Source organism: Pan paniscus, chromosome 6 (assembly GCF_029289425.2).
Source record: "Pan paniscus chromosome 6, NHGRI_mPanPan1-v2.0_pri, whole genome shotgun sequence".
In the NCBI taxonomy this organism is placed as follows: Eukaryota; Metazoa; Chordata; class Mammalia; order Primates; family Hominidae; genus Pan; species Pan paniscus.
The window spans coordinates 190,889,405-190,906,981 of record NC_073255.2 but is presented as its reverse complement, the minus strand read 5'-3'; the positions used below and the strand labels follow the sequence as shown (position 1 = coordinate 190,906,981).

Sequence of the window (17,577 nt, the reverse complement as noted above, 5' to 3'; positions counted from 1 at the left end):
GGGATACCACAGTAAACAGAGATGCGAGTCCCATCCTTGTGGAGTTTACATTCATAAATAATTATACTTAACCTATGTAACAAAAGGGTCAGTGCAGGATATAGGAGAATCCAAAACCAGAAGAGTCAATGTGGGGCAGAGCAAGAATTAGGGAGCAACTTAAGGGAAAAAGATAACATGCAGGGTGGTGACTAGGAGTGATCACAAGTGGACACGGAGAGGAGAGCGAGTGGGCTGGACAGAAGGAACATCCTATATAAGAGCCACTCTGGGGGAAAAGAAGATGGACTTCTGAAGCAATCCAAAGAAGTTCACATAGGCAAAGTTTAAGAGAAAACTGGGGAGATGGCCAATGATGAGTCAGGAGAGTAAACAGATCATGTAGAGTCTGAGACATGGAGGGTCGGGGGGGCCAGGGCTGTGCTCGCACCGTGGGCAGCGGGGGGTCTGTGAAGAGGCTGGGAGAGGATGATGTAGTGCCGGGCATGAGGACGTGAGGTGAATGTAAGATACTGCAGTGGACATGGAAATTAGCCAGTGACTGACATGCACACACACACACACACCTCTCTCTCTCTCTCCAAGTGTATAGCTCCGAAGAGCATTTGAGCTAGAGAATTGAAACTCATCATCATATAGACAATACCTAACATTGTGGGGGTGAATTATTTCCCCTCGGGGAGTACAAAGTGAGGATAAGTGAGAAACTTGAGGAATTCAGACTTTTAAAGTCAGAAACATTAAAATTCCACCCCAGTCACCCAAGCAACCCCTTCTCCTTGCACCTGAGCTAGTACCTGAGGTGCCGGAGTAGAGCCTCGGTCCTTCCTGCTGCTGCTGGGCTTGAGTCCAGCCCTCCAACCCTCCGAGTGGACTGATGCCAAGTCTGCCATGGTATTCATGCACCCAAACATCACGTGGAGGCTAGGATGGGCACGTGTGTTCTGAAGGCAGAGCTGGCAGGATTTCTTGATGGATCGGATGTGGGATGTTAGAGAAAAGGTAGAATAAAAGATGACTTGAAGGTCCTTAGCTCGTTCTACAAATTTTTCCATCAACTGACATCAGAAAGGTTGTGGATAGGGTGGATTTTTTTTCTTTTGTATTTTTGGTTTTGGGGGGAAATCAAGGAGTGAGACTTGGAGATATTAAGGTTAAAATTGAAATGTCTCTCAGACATCTGAGAGATTTGAGAGAAAGTTTGTCTGATGACATATGTTTAGGAATCATCAGTAAATGGAGGATATTTAAAACTATAAGACTGGAGGGAGACACCAAGGGAGGGCGTGCAGCCATGAAAAGGAGAGGAACAAGTCCTGAGTCTTGCAGCAATATTAAACGTCAGGGAGAAGAGGGAGAACCGGCCAACGCTCCTGCAAAGGAGATGCCCATGAGGTGACAAGAAAGAAAAAAGTGTATCCAGGGCAGAGGAGGAATCAATGGTGTCCAATGCTGCTGGCAGGTAAAATAAGATGGGGTCTGAGAAATGCCTGTTGCATTTAGCAACCTGGAGGTCATCTCTGACCTTGACAAGAGGAGTTTCGGAGAGTGCTGGGCGTGGTAGCCTAATGGGAGTGGGTTTAGGGAGAGTGGAAGAAGAGTACCTGGAGATGTTACAGATAGAAGACTGCTTCAGGCTGCAAAGGGGAACAGGGAAGCCAGGCCGAGCCAGGCAGGGCATGTGGACTTGAGATGAGGTGTTTGTGTTAAGGTAAGAGAAGGAAGAGCACATTTGGTTCATGATGGGAATCAGCCAATACAGAACAAAAATTTAGGGGAGACAGGAGGGGCCTGCTGTAATGATTCCTCAGGTAAGTGAAGCGAGTGCATCTGTGGTTCCTTTAGATTGAGTGCAGACAGCAGACAGGTCACCTGTGGGGCGGGGCAGGGGTGGGGTGGGGGTGGTGCAGGAAGAGCCAGCGGCAGTGTTGAGGCCAGTTGACAGGACAGTGGGAGTGTTCCTAAGCTCTCTTCTGGCAGTTTCAGCTGAGAAGGAGGATGGGGAGGGAGTTTGCAGGGTTGGGCAGAGAAGGTGAGATTTGCAATTATCATCATCTAGAAATGAGAAAGAAGGAATGGGCCAGGGGAGCCCAGGATGATTGGTCCATGTAAACAAAGAGTAACCAGAATATCTCATCACAGCCCCTAGAGTGGAGTCCCAGAATGGCACAAAGGGGCTCCAAAAGGTTAAGAAGTGCAATGCGGTTGTTATAACAGGTATAAGAATTTACTCAATGGAGCAAATACTTGGAGAGGCAATGCTGTGACCACTTCTGGGAGTGTGCACCTCTTTGAGAGGGAGCCCAGAGTGAGCCTTTTCTTTTTCTTTTCTTTTCTTTTTTTTTTTTTTTTTTTTGAGATGGAGTCTTGCTCTGTCACCCAGGCTGGAGTGCTGTGGCGCAATGTCAGCTCACTGCCACCTGCACCTCCCAGGTTTGAGTGATTCTGCTGCCTTAGTCTCCCGAGTAGCTGGGACTACAGGTGTGCACTACCACGCCTGGCTAATTTTTGTATTTTTAGTAGAGACAGGGTTTCACCATGTTGGCCAGGCTGGTCTTGAACTCCTTACCTCAAATGATCCACCCACCTTGGCCTCCCAAAGTGCTGGGATTACAGGCGTGAGCCACCACACCTGGCCCAGAGTGGGCCTTTTCATGGCTTTACACACCTCATTTGGCTTGCCCCAGTAGTTGTAACAAACAAGTAACAAAGTCTACAAGGGCTTCAGGATGTTAGAGAACGTGAGGCTGTTGTACCAATCATTTTCAGACAAGGTAGATTTAAAAAATTAAGCATACAGTACAAAAATGAGGGAAGGGAAATTCAATTCCAACCTAACACATTTCCTCCTGATAAATAAAGCGTATTAGTTCCAGACTGTTAACTCCAATATTAAACCCAAGGTACACTTGTTAACTTCAGCGGTTAATGTGTACTAAAAAACAAACAAACAAACAAACAAAAAAAACAAAATCAAGTCTCTTCCTCTGTAGAGGATTACACCATTTTTCTTCATCTCTTGCATATTTTGTAACTTTGACATGGGCACTATGGGAATAGAAAGCTAGAATAGAGACTTCAAAAGGTGGCAATTATTCTGAACTGTTCGGAACCTATAATTTTGGTTAAAATACACAATGTAACTACTAAGGTTGCAAAAGAAATTGGCAGGAGACCTGAATTTTATCCAGAATAGGGTAGTTTATAAAAACCAGACAGACCTAGGTTCAAATCAGAATTTTGCTACTTACAAACTTTGTGATATTGATCAAGTTATTTCAATACCCTGAGACTCAGTTTCTTCATCTGTAAAATGGGAATCATTGTAGTTGTGGTAATTAAATGTCTATATATATATATATGTACATAGATCATTTAGCCTAGAGCTTAAGACACAGTAAACACCCAGAAGATAATGAAGATGATAATATGATCTTGATGATGATGTTATGATGATGATGGTGATGTGAGGAAGAGGAGGAGGAAGAGGAGCCTGTGATGGTGGTAGTGGTGATAGATGGCGGTGGTGGGTAATAATTCTTATGTCTATCACTAAGAAACAGTTCCATGAACAAATCGCTCACCCCTTTTGGGCCCAGCAATTTGTCTGCTACACTGTGGGCACTCAAAAATCTCTTACTGAATGAATTAATGTTCTAATAATTTCTAAGGCTCATCCCAGCTCTACAACATAAGATAATCCTATGGATTTGTAGTAATCTTTTCCCAGATCTTAACACTTAGATTTGTGGTATTAAAAAAAAATGGGTGAACTCTATAGTATTTGTCAAAAACCAATTATAAAGACTCCGTTCATCATTGCAAAGTTACTTCATTCACTTTAAGCTATTGCCTCTTTAGGGAGCGGGAAGAGAGAGAATGTTTAGGAAGAGGAATAAGTTAAAAAAAAAAAAGGTAAGGGGAAGCTGAGGGTCATGTGTGAGTGGAATTATTAGGTTCCAAAACACTCCAAATCAAACCTGTATTTGGGGACCCAACCACTTGGTTACTTCACAGCAAAGTTTCTTCGGTGTGTACATTTACAGAGGGAGAATCATCCTAAGAAAGCTCCTCAACACCAAAGGCAGGTCCATTCAGAACTGCAGGTGGTCATCACGAATAGGCATAACCTGCTGATACAGGCAGGCTGGGCATTTTCTGCTGGGCACATAGCCACGTCTCAATTGCATGTATTAACTCCCAGCTTTGCGGATATAAAGCAAATCTGGCTGGTCTCCTCTGGCCAGAAAGCCAGTGCCTCTCTGGGCAGACTCCATTCATTTGCTCATAAAAATCAAACTCCTTATACCATGAACTGGCACACGTTCCTCCAGAAACATCTGTGCTCTTGTGTCTCCACATCTCTGCATATATATATATATATATATATTTTTTTTTTTTTGGCATATGGAATGCTGCTTTAGGCCAAGTCTGATGCCATGGGCTTTCTAATAAAAATATATACCTTATAGGTATGAATACACTTTATTTCAACATATCATGGCGTCTTCCCAGGCCCTCCTCCAACCTACTCTGAACCCTAGAGCTCAGGTTTGGTGTCCCTTGTTTCTGGCCTCTTGATTCATCCTTGAATTCTGCCTCTCCACGAGAAGGAGAAGGAGAAGCAGAGAAGGAGCAGAAAGAGAAGCCTGTGGTGCTGGTGCTGGTGCTGGTGCTGGTGCTGCTGGTGGTGGTGGTGGGAGATCATGGTGGTGGGTGGTGTGACTCCCATGTATACCACTGAGAAACAGTTCCATGGACAAACCTGCTCCCTAAAGACGTAATAGCTTAAAGTGAATGAAGTAACTCTGCAATGATTAACTGAGCCTTTATAATTGGTTTTTGACAAATACCAAAGAGTTCACTCTTTTTTTTTGACAGGGTCTCGCTTTGTCACCCATGTTGGAGTGCAATGGCATGATTACAGTTAACCGTAGCCTGGACCTCCCAGGCTGAAGCCATCCTCTCACCTCAGCCTCCCAAGTAGCTGGGACCAGAGGTCCCACATGGCTGGCTAGTTTTTTATAAAGGTGACGTTTCAACATGTTTCCCAGGCTGGCCTCAAATTCCTGGATTCAAGCGATCTGCCTGCCTTGGCTTCCCAAAGTGCTGGAATACAGGTGTGAGCCACTGTGCTCACTCATTTTCTTAAATACCACAAGTCTAAGTGTTTTGTTTTGTTTTTGTAACTGCTGGGCATTGTTTCTCAGCTTGGTTTTGGTTCCCCCAACCAGGGTTTAGCAAGACTAACATTCTAGACCTAACATTCTTCCAGGGCTCTATTCTTAGCTTTCTCTAACAAGCTCCTAGCCATCGCTTTAAGACTGAGTTTGTGCCCTGTCTCTGGGACATCCTTTGAGAAGAATGAGAACTTACGATCCTCCTCTCTGAGTCTTGTGTGTTAGGATTCCCACTGGCTGCTCATAGATACGTCTCCAACACAACTTTGAGCTCCTCAAGGAGAGTTGTCATGTTTTCCTCCCAAGGTCTACCTGTGGCATCCCACAAGTGCTTGCATTTGCTGATGCAGCGGGTGTACACGAACATACAGTGAACACGAACACGAACATTTCACCAGGTCAGCCGAAAACAAAGGCAAAGTCAATTCCTCCACCAAACAAAAAGACCTCTGTGCTGTTTTGTTTTGTTTTTTAATTTCTGTGTGCCCTTGGTATTCATGATATACTGCTGCTCTAATTTCTCCCCAGTTTTCTAAAATACATTCCCTCTGAGATCCACCTACTTTTTTCACTTTTAAATAAGCTAATCTAAGGGTCAGAAATGAATACTGAAGCCACAGCAGGGGACAAAAGAAAAGTGATTGCCCCTAAGCAGGAGACTAACAGCCAAGAGTCATTGTTAATTGATTTCTGAGAGTTTGTGAAGCATGAAAAGCATTTTAGAAGCAGTTTGACAGAAAAAAATACAACGACACTCGATCACTCAGCAAAAGAGGATGGTGGGAAGAGCACTGAATTGGAAGTCAGGGGACGGGCTGCTAGCCACAGCTCGCACTCATCAGCTCTGTGACCTCAGAAAAGTCACTTGACCTCTCTGGACCTCATTTATTATAAAAGCAAGGATCTGAACTAGACTTTGATCACTATAAAGTTCTCTGACCTGAGGACAAACCTTCAAGTGTATTCCACTGAAGCAAAGATTAAATGTCAGCAACAGCAATAGAGACAACAGGGAGGTGCTGGCAACTTGGCCTGCGGAGGGATGGGTACATCTTCCATGGTTGCACTTGAATTATTTCAGACCCAATTAGAAGAAATAGATTATGTTATGAACCAACACAGGCATTGTGAACATATGCCTTCTGCCCCCAACTGTATTTTGTTCTGTTGTTTTAAGAAAAAAATCCCCCATACAAGGAAAGTAGATTTAATCCAAATTAAAGTTCAACAGGGAAAATAAATGAATCTGCATCTGTGTACAGCACTCCAAGTTTCATTTGGAAGCTATTCTACAAGAACTCCATGAGTTGCTTTTGGTCCTTCTGCCTAACGGAAAGAGAGCAAGAGAACAAAGGGGAATGAAGATTGTGGAGAAGGAAGGAAAGCTCACCGTGCCCTGCACTGTTCCTGTTGCTAAGCAACACCCCACAGCTCCCCCGGAGAAATGATGTCTCTGGGAGGTGGCACACAAAGACACGTCTTCAGCAGACCCATTTCTCACTAAGTGAAGGCTGTGTGGATGCTCGGGAGGCAACACCATTACAAAAGCCTGATTTTACCAGATACACATTTTCATAGAATGATAATCTGATGATGACTACCGCAAAAGCTCTGTAGATCCCCTTCTGTGGCCAAAGGGGGAAATCCGAGAGGCAAATTACTAGACCCAACCTATTGAAAGTGGGGGTGAGGCATGGGGAAGCGATGTCTCGTGCACGAAGGACCTGGACTCACCACTTATCCACTTAGCCTCGGGGTCATGAATTTTGAAGTCTTCACTGAAAAGATCTTCCACAGTGACCTTCTTCTTTTGAGACAGACTATTATCTTCCGCTAGAAAAAAAAAAAAAGCAAAGAGTTAAGCTTGTTTCATAATTAGTAAAATGAGAGGACCATAAACGTTCTGATTGTCATTTATAAATAGTATGGATGGGAACACACATGATGTCTATAAGTGAATGGGGATAAAAGCCAGTCTCGCATTCTGTTTTTAATTAAACTATCAAAATCTATGCTAAGGAGATCATGATTCAGTAGAATGGCATCACGCCTTCTCACCCACACCTGCAGCATGTAAGTGATCATATTTCTCAGCACAGAGGTAAATAATTCTTTCAAGATTGATTTATGAACAATAGGGTGGGAATAGTCGAGAGGAAGATACGGATATCCAGAGTGGACCTCAGTCATATGATGTAATTGGTCAATCATGAAGCATTCATTAAGTGCAGCATTTTAGCTGCTGGGAATTCAAAGACACAGAAAATATTCCTTAGGTCTTCATTCTCCATAAGCTTCACTTGTCCCTGGCTGTCTCTGGGTTGTGGGTTAGTTCTTGCTCAGACAGGATCAAACCCCAATTATCTGTACACAAACTACCAGATTCTGCCTTGCCGCATCTCTGTTACAAGGCTTAGGAGAAAGCACTTGGGATAAGCCTGTGAACACACTCAGCTAATGTTCATCCCAAGATGAGATGTTTAGTTAATGGCATCAGTGGGTGAGACTTTAAAAATCTGAGAGCTTTTATCCTGTATTTCCAGAGATCAAAGCTTGTAGAGTTTTTGCTCCTCCTCAGAAGAGGCTCTCTCCATTAGAGGCACAAAAATCCACTTATTGACTTTGAAAAGACACAGGGCTGTCAGCATGCCTGACCTGTGAGCCTACAGGCCAGTCCATTCCACCACCTTCACTTCTGTGATACTAATAAGAAACTCCTCTGTATATTGACTTGACCACATCTGATGGACATTATCTACCTAGGATGCTTATTTACTTCCCTGCCCTCTTAAATAGAAGATGCTAAATATCATTGCACATTTTTTTCAAAGACTCCCAGTTCTCATTTCAACAGTTTCCTGCTGTGCTGCTATGTGGGGTGATCTTGGTGCTAACTGAGGTGCATACGTCTGTGTGCATTCCACATTCAGTGGCTCCAGAGCTGTGTGTTTTTGTATTTCAATGTCTGGTGGGTATGTCTGTTTCTTGTTTCAATTTCTGGCTGTTACACTTTTTGGACTGTTGTTGTTCTTGACCTTGACAGAACCATTTGCCTCTTTTAATTTTGTGTTTTAAACTCTGTGGCAGGTTAGAAAAACAGAAAGAAATTTTGTTAGGATTACATAAACAAATAGGAATAAATAATCTCTAAATTAAATCTTCAAAGCTTCTAGGACCCCAGTGCATTGCATGGGTTTTATTACGTCACTTTTGGTTTCTTCCTTTTGGGTCTGGTTGTTGACAAATTACTGAAATTGTCAGAAAAGTCATGTATTCCTTTGTGCATTGATTGATCTCTTGAATATCAAATAGGGTTACTGTGTGTAGCAGTCTTTTGAAAATTACAGAATGCTGTGACTCAAGGTGGCCTTATTGTGAAACATGGCTGTATATGGAGCTATCCCGGGTGCTGAACATAGCACATTAAACCAAACCAAGTTCTTTCTTCGCTCTAGGAGCTTTCTAGGTGTGGCTGAAGCAGCCTCAGGAAAAGGCACGTGGCTTCAAACATGACGCACTTTCATATACACGACAATAAATGAGAATTTTAAAAATTACTAGACATTAATCTAATAAAGTTGCACTCTGATCTTGCAATTAAGAAGTCTAAAACTTCCTGAGACATTCTTAAGTACATGGTCAGAAAATAATAATCATGTTGAAATTTACATTTTATCTGATTAAACTTCACTATTCAAGAATGATTCTAGCCATGCAACTTAAGGTATCTATGTGCCTCATAAGAAAAAATATGTAAGACTGCCATTTAAACAAACGTTGGAAATAAAAGATGAAAAGGCAATGTATTCACTTTCTGAAAATCTTTCTTTTTATACATGTATTTTATTTTAAAATCTGTAATTTTATTTGTTTTTTAAAGATATTTTTAAAACACTTAAGACTTCTATATAGGGAAAGTATGTGGTGGAGGCATTATGATATATGCTATTAAAATTGCTCCATTCAAGCCAGGACATGACTCTGTCCTTAATTAGCTCTGTCTCCTTAAGAAACTCACTGCTGGCCTCTCTGTACCTAGATGGCTCATTTGCACATTCAACTGATATCTAATTCATTGGTTTATCATTTGATTCATTCCCAAAATCATCTGAGATAATGACAGGCACAGGAGACTGCCACATTCCACAAACCACGCTGAGCCCTGAAGAAGAGAAAGGCCTTATACAAGCTCAAAGAGCAGTGGAGCCAAAGCAGAACAAATGATCAGAACACAGCAGGGATGGGGCTGAGAGGAACAGGGCTTGTCCTGCTGATATGGAAGCAGACTATTAAATAAGAAAGTGGGAGGGATTCCAGGAGGACTTGCTGAAGGAAAGAGGCTGCTAGCCAAGATAAAGGAGAGAGAAAAACATTCAAGCTAGGAAGGCTCGTAAGGGCAGAAAGATGTCGGTGGATGCAGTATTTTCAAGAGATTGTGTGTGTTGGCATTGGCGTGGCAGACAATGTGAACAGGAAATGCTAGAGGGGAAGGGAGATTCTCTCATTGTATTTGAGATTCTGAAATTCCATTAGAAAAAAATGTCCACTTGTGGATTTTCTTTAAAAATTCTGCTTAACAGTCAGTAATATTTTCAGCTTAAAGACTATTTTTCTTCACATCAGGAATACTACCAGTAATTATCTCATACAATATGGCTCCTGCAGCATTTGATCCCCTCCTTCCAGAATCCCATCTGGACTGTGCTGGAGCTTCTAGGTCAATCCCCACACCTCGGGCTTTTTCTTAAGTTTTTCCTTTTTATGACTTTGGGAGTATTTGGATGATTTCTTCAGTTCAATCTCCTATTTGTCAATATTTTAATACACCTGGACTGTTCTATTACCCAACTAAGGATTTAAATTTAAAATAATTACATTTTAATATCTAATATATCTAAATAACTTTTACAAGATCATCTACTCATATTTTATAGTTTCATGCTGCTTTAGCATAGTGATAGTTATTTTAAAAATCTAAAATGTCATTTTCTCTTTTCTCTATTGATTTAAATTTCTTTGGATTTTGGTTTTCATGTGTGTTGGGTTGGTTTCTGCTTTATAGGGGGATGTTTTCTGCAGATGCTTTGTGGTTCTTGGTTGTAAGCTTCTGTCTTACAAGTGTTCTGGGTCTTGAGAGGCCCCTGGTTTGGTGGTCCTCAGGCAGTTTTGAGATTCTGTCTAGGTAAGAGCTCTAAACTAAGTCTTGGTGGTCATTTAGGCTGGAGCCCTTTCCCCCAAATGGGTGATGTGATCTGAGGCCTTCTGACCATGAACCCAGTTTTCAGGCAGGGACTCCATGTACCCCTGGTCTCTCATGAAAACCAACCTTCCAAGCCCTCCTGTTGTGCCTGACTTCAGTCTCTATGACTTGAGGATGATGGAAATTTGGCCTTCCCTCCTGCCGTAGGTTTTTACCTGTTCCTTCTTATGAGGATGTCTTCCCTTTCAATCCAGGTATGTGAAGATCTCCTGTTCTTGTTTTTGAGAAAGAAGCAGCTATGCTTTTGTTTGTTTTTTGAGACGGAGTCTTGCTCTGTCACCCAGGCGGGAGTGTGGTGGCGCAATCTTGGCTCACTGCAACCTCCGCCTCCAACATTCAAACGATTCTCCTGCCTCAGCCTCCCGAGTAGCTGGGATTACAGGCACCTGCCACCGAGCCCGGCTAATTTTTGTATTTGTAGTAGAGACAGGGTTTCACTATATTGGCCAGGCTGGTCTCGAACTCCTGACCTCAGGTGATCCGCCCACCTCAGCCTCCCAAAGTGCTGGGATTACAGGTGTGAGCTACCATGCCCGGCTGCAGCTGTGTTTTTCGTTATTTATTTTGCTGTCACTTCCACATGCTTTTGCCATCAAAACAAGGAACATTTCTGTGCTCAATCTTCCTTCTTAAACTGGAAGGCAACATAAAGGTGGCGATGCAAGAAGGGGCAGTGGCTTTCACTGTTTGGATTTCATCCCAAAGGCAATTCAGGGATCACTGAAAAATAAAGTTCCTTCCAGCCCTTTAGCTTGATATACTATAGAAAACTCCATGGCACTTCAAATTGACTTGGCCTGGTTAGCTCACCAGCATGTAAAGGCATGCTGAAATCTGCAGCGATGTAGTTACTCTTTACGGTGGCCAATGTGTAATGCAAATTTCTCAGCCTCCTTTCCCTTCCTCAGATATTTGTTAAATAGTAAAATTCCTGGAGAACCCTTTGGAACTCCTTCTCTAAATATTTTAAATACCAGAAAACTAGAAATAAATCCCATCACCCGAGCATAGCTGCTGGAGGGGCATGCAATCCCTGCAGGTAGGGGTAAGCTACTGACAAACTCAGCTTGGTAACAAAGAAAATCTACGCAGAAGAGTCCAAGACTTTCTGTGAGATTCTGCTTTTGTGAGCAATTTGGAATACCTGACAACTCTAAAGTGCTTTATAGTCTTCCGAGTGCAATGATATTTATTATCTCTCCTGATCCCCACCATAATGAGGAGGAAGGAAAGTTACATTGAGCTACTGAGCTGCTGAGAGGTGAAATGACTCCTTCAAAGATGTGTGAGGAATCGGTTGGCAGATGTCAAGCACTAGGTGTTTTCAAAACTCAAAGGAGACAAGGGTTATGGAGGGCTAACTTCACAGGGGAGACAGACCCCCAAGCTGAGGCTCAGAGTAAAGCACTCTTTGTATTTAGAACAATTTGTATGTTATTCCTACAAAATGGATACTATTTGTTTGCTTCCTTACCAACACTTCACAAAAACAGGTGGAAATCAAAGAAGCTGTCCATTTTCCAATGTCTGTACCATTAATTCACAAATTCCAATGAGATCACTTTTGCTTAAAAATAAACCACTGCAGCCTGTTCCATCAGCGATGGACCTAACACAGATGCTGCTTAGTAACAAGGAAAAAGCTCAATGAGAACGCAGGAAACACATCATTTAGTTCTGCCAGCATATTTATTGATTGAGTGCCCTGAGTCAGGCACTGCAGATGCTTGAACAAGACTTCCAATTATATTTCTTTCTTTTTTCTTAAAGTAAAAGAGGTAGAATCCATGCTGTGTGTTGCAGGTGCTACTCGTATTTCCTTGGTAGATTCTTATCATAATGAAAGAATAAATTTATATCATGCTGTACCATCAAGAGATTAGAAACAACGAAATTTAAAACCAGGTAGCACGTCTGCAAATCACCATACGAACCTTGGGGATTTCGACCTAATCCTGAATTAAACTGTCCCACTGGCAGATTGTTCACCATATGAATCCATAGGTCAGAGCTGAGATGGTAACATCTCATCCATACACAAAAACCCTAGAGACGGAAGGAAGCCGTGGCAGCAGCTGTGAGTCAGGGGAACACTCTCTCTCTTTACAAAAGTGAGATTTACTCAAAATACATAAAAACATATTTCTCTGAAGAAATCTCTCTAGAATCATCCAACCCCAAATGTAAGAAACAAAATAACTATTGTTGGGATGAGAATTGCATTAAATAATCTTACCTGAGTGATGCTAGGGGAGGTACAAGAAAATGTACAGTCAGTACCTCTTTAGAATGTGTGTGTGTGTGTGTTTTACTTTCTCAAAGTTGATCATGCTTTCTTTTCTGCTACCAGGAGCTACTATCAATGAACTAGTTATTTGCTTTCAAGTCTATTTCCCATACTAGCTTGATATTTTCCTTTTCTGTTTTAGTTAGGAATCACAACTTCATGTCTCTAAGGGGCCTGGCAAACAGATGTTCAGTTCATTTCTTTTGAATGAAGAGAGCATTTGTTTTAAAAATCTGTGCCTTTGCTTGTATTTTCGCTTACTTTTTTGTAATGCAGTCTTTGTGTTACTACAGTATATTATTTATGGTTATACTCCAGACTTACGTCTATAAAAAGTCTCACAGAGATACTAATTTATCTTAAAAGCTTCTCCTTACAAATTCACGCCTTCAAATAATATAAGAAAACTAGTAGCATAACATCAAAATTAGTCACATAGTACTTTCTATTGAAATGGTAGAAACTAAGTCATCAGCATTATTCAGCACATCTTATGAACTAAGAAACTGTAGTTATGCTTTATTTTAAGCTTCTAAATCAAATACATCAAAGGTATACATTCCCTCTTCATGTCCTTACCTCCATTCTTTTAGATCCAGGAAATAAACTGAAACCTTAAAATATATTCAGCAGCCTGTTTGCTTTAGTGAGTTACAGCATTAGGCACCTGTGACTTCACGTGATTATATGCGGATAGGTTGATATGTTTCCCTACCTAGTTTATTCCTTTCTTGACACCTTTATTAGAGATAAAATTCACATACCATAAAACTTAGCCATTTAAAGTCTACAACACAATGGTTTTAGTACGTTCAGAGTTGTGCACCATTACTGACCTAAATTTGGAACATTTTTATTACCCCCAAAAGATTCGCATAACAATTAGCAGCCACTCTCTATTCTCCCACATCTCTCTTCAGCTCTTCGCAACCAAAAATCTTCTTTCTGTCTCTAAACATTTGGCTATTCTGGACATTTAATATAGATGGAATCATACAATATGCATTTTGTTGTGACTGGCTTATTTCAGATAGTATTGTGTTTTCAAAGTTCATCCATGTTGTAATACATACAGAATGTACCACTACTTCATTCCTTTTTATAGATGAAGAATATTACAAGCTAATGATGTTGAGCATCTTTTCATGCACAGACTGGGTTATTTTTATATCTTCTTTGGAGAAATGTGTCACTTTATTCAGATTATAAAAAATGCTGAAATTAAGAGATTCACTGTCAAGAAAGATACTGCCATCCTGAGAGCATGGCTGAAAAACCTTTGCTAATACCTTGAAAGATCAAAAGGTAAGTATTCAGTCACACAAGGCCCTTTGAAGAGCTTAAATGTGTGATTCACAGACCCCAAAGCTCTCTCAGCAGAAGCCAAACATAGAGATGAAAGTATCTAGAAGAATCCTAGGAAGAGCCACTTGTCTAATGGAATGAATTCCCATGACATACATAGAAGATCCGCAGATTCTTAAGAATTTATATCTGTAGAAACATTGCCAGCTTGGACTGAAAAGGAGAGAGGGAGTATGAAACAAACAAAGGCTGTTGGACTCTGTATTAGCCCATTCTCACACTGCTGTAAAGAACTACCTGAGACTGGGTAATTTATAATGAAACGAGGTTTAATTGACTCACAGTTCTGCATGGCTGGGGAGGCCTCAGGAAACTTACAATCATGGTAGAAGGAAAAGGGGAAGCAAGCACCCTTTGTGACATGGTGACAGGAGAGAAAGAAAGCAAAGAGGGAGGTGCTACGCACTTTTAAACAACCAGATCTTGTGAGAACTCTATCATAAGACAGCACTAGGGGGATGGTGCTAAACCATTAGAAACCAGCCCCATGATCCAATCACCTCCCACCAGCCTCTCATTCAACACGTTAGGATTACAATTTGACATGAGATTTGGGTGGGAACACAGAGCCAAACCATATCAGACCCCCAAAATTCTCAGGCAGAAAACATGCTTATAAAACTACTCAGCTACAATCTCAAGCTGCCATTCATGAAGAAGAAGGATGACTCCCAGAGGGCAGACCTGAGAGCCCTAGGATACTATTCCCAAGCCTATAAACCTAATGCAGTTTCCCCAACTGAATTTAGAAGTTGTTTGGAACTAGTGACTCCTTTTTCTCCCTTTTTGAACAAGAATGTCTATAACTGTCATCCTATACCCGTCCCACTACTGTGTTTACCTCTCCAGTTTCTCAGAGCCACAGTACAGATGAATTGTGCTTTGGGTGGAGTATGCCCTGAGGCCTACTCAGAACTCATTCAGATGATTTCAATGTTAAAATTTGGGAGTTCTGAACTGATGAGATCACAGACTTTGAGTTGATACTATAATAGGTTGAGATTTCTGGGGACCTTGGGGTAGAGTGAATGAATGTGCTTTATATATGAGAAGGATGTGAATCTTTGCGGGTCAGAGAACAGACTGTGTTAGGTAAGACAGGGCCATCCCAAAGACGTCCACGTGCACTGGTATTATGTACTGAATTGTACGTACCAACAAATCCATATGTTGACACCCTAACCCCCAATGTGATTCTATTTGGAGATAGCGCCTTTAAGGAAGAAACTGAAGTTAAATGAGATCAGAGGGTGAAGCTCTAATCTGGGAGGACTACTGTACTTAAAAAAGAGGAAGAGAAACAAGAGCTCTATTTTCCTCTCTTCAGGCACACATATGTGCACTCACAGAGAAAAAGCAGGGAGAGGATACAGCAAGAAGGTGAGGTCTGCAGGCCAGGAAGGGAGACTTCACCATAAACCAACCCTGCTGACACCTTGATCTTGGACTTCCAGCCTCCAGAAGTGTGAGAAATGAAATTCTGCATTTATTTATTTTCTTATTACACTTTAAGTTCTGGGATACATGTGCAGAATGTGCAGGTGTGTTATATAGGTATACATGTGCCATGGTGGTTTGCCACACCCATCAACCCATCATCTACATTAGATATTTCTCCTAATGCTATCCCTTCCCTTGCCCCCCACCCCTCGACAGGCCCCAGTGTGTGATGTTCCCCTCCCTGTGCCCATATGTTCTCCTTGTTCAACTCCCACTTATGAGTGAGAACATGCAGTATTTGTTTTCTTGTTCCTGTGTTAGTTTGCTGAGAATGATAGTTTACAGCTTCATCCATGTCCCTGCAAAGGACATGAACTCATTCTTTTTTATGACTGCATAGTATTCCATGGTATATATGTGCCACATTTTTTTATCCAGTCTAACATTGATGGGCATTTGGGTTGGTTCCAAGTGTTTGCTATTGTGAATAGTCCTGCAATAAACATACAAGTGCATGTGTCCTTATAGTAGAATGATTTATAACCCTTTGGGTATATACTCAGTAATGGGATGGCTGGGTCAAATGGTATTTCTAGTTCTAGATCCTTGAGGAATCAACACACTGTCTTCCATAATGGTTGAACTAGTTTACATTCCCACCAACAGTGCAAAAGTGTTCCTATTTCTCCACATCCTCTCCAGCATCTGTTGTTTCCTGACTTTTTAATAATCATCATTCTAACTGCAGTGAGATAGTATCTCATTGTGGTTTTGATTTGCATTTCTTTAATGACCTGTGATGATGAACTTTTTTTCATATGTTTCTTGGCCACATAAATGTCTTCTTTTGAAAAGTGTCTGTTCTTATCCTTTGCCCGCTTTTTGATAGAGTTGTTTTTTTCTTGTAAATTTGTTTAAGTTTTTTGTAGATTCTGGCTATTAGCCCTTTGTCAGATGGATAGATTGCAAAAATTTTCTCCCATTCTGTAGGTTGCCTGTTCACTCTGATGATAGTTTCTTTTGTTGTGCAGAAGCTCTTTAGTTTAATTAGATCCCACTTGCCAATTTTGGCTTTTGTTGCATTTCTGTTTTCTAAATCACCCAGTCTGCATATTTTGTTGACAGCTCAAGCTGACTAATAAAATTTGTATTTTCAAAAATTTTTCAACTGTTGTTGCTAGTACATAGAAACGCAATTAATATGTGTAAATAGACCTTGCATTCTGTAACCTTTCTAAACTTACTTACAGTAGGCCCCTCCTTACCCATGGTTTTGCTTTCCACAGTTTCAGTTACCATCAGTTGACCATGGTCTAGAAATATTGAGATTATTTTGAAAGAGAGTGAGAGAGAACACATTCATGTAACTTTTGTTACAGTATATTGGTATAATTTTTCTACTTTATTTCTAGTTATCATTATTAATTTCTGACTGCACCTAATTTATAAGTTAAATTTTATCGTAGGTATATATGTGCAATAAAACCCCATAGTATAAGTAGGATTCAGCACTATCCATGGTTTCAGGCATCCACTGGGGTTCTTGGAATGGATACTCTGTAGATAAGGGGAACTACTATACATATATTATTTTGGCATATTTTGTGCAGGCATTCATTTTGTCTGTAACAAGGACAGTTTTTTTTATTTCAAGTAGAAATAATCCAATAAAATTATTGAGAAAACCCAATTTATTTAAGTAAGTCATGGTCCCAATATCAATAGACCAATTGTAACTATTAATGAATTTTAAGAAAAGTCCACTTGACCGGAATGCCTCAAGAAAAGTTGTTCAGTTACACAGGATTATATATTTTTTCCTCTCTCTATGGCTTCATTACATCTTCAGATTTACAACAGAAATATTTGTTTAAGCATAAAATTGTGAATGTTGAAAGGAGGCAGAGCAAGATGGCCAAATAAAAGCCTTCACTGATCATCCTCTCTATAGGAACACCAATTGAACAACTATTCACAGAAAAAAGCAGCTCGTAAAGAACCAAAAATCAGATTAATGATCACAGTATCTGGTTTTGACTTCATAT

General features: G+C 41.0%; 1 protein-coding gene across 5 annotated transcripts in view; it reads right to left on the bottom strand.

The window, feature by feature from the left end:
* DPP6 (dipeptidyl peptidase like 6) overlaps window positions 1-17,577 on the bottom strand; it is a 998,429-nt gene that overhangs the window by 412,006 nt on the left and 568,846 nt on the right. For all 5 annotated transcript variants that reach the window (XM_034965319.2, XM_034965317.3, XM_034965320.2 and 2 more), the window contains exon 3: window positions 6,915-7,013. In XM_034965319.2, coding sequence (XP_034821210.1) covers window positions 6,915-7,013 — 99 coding nt within the window. The remainder of the gene's footprint in view (window positions 1-6,914; window positions 7,014-17,577) is intronic.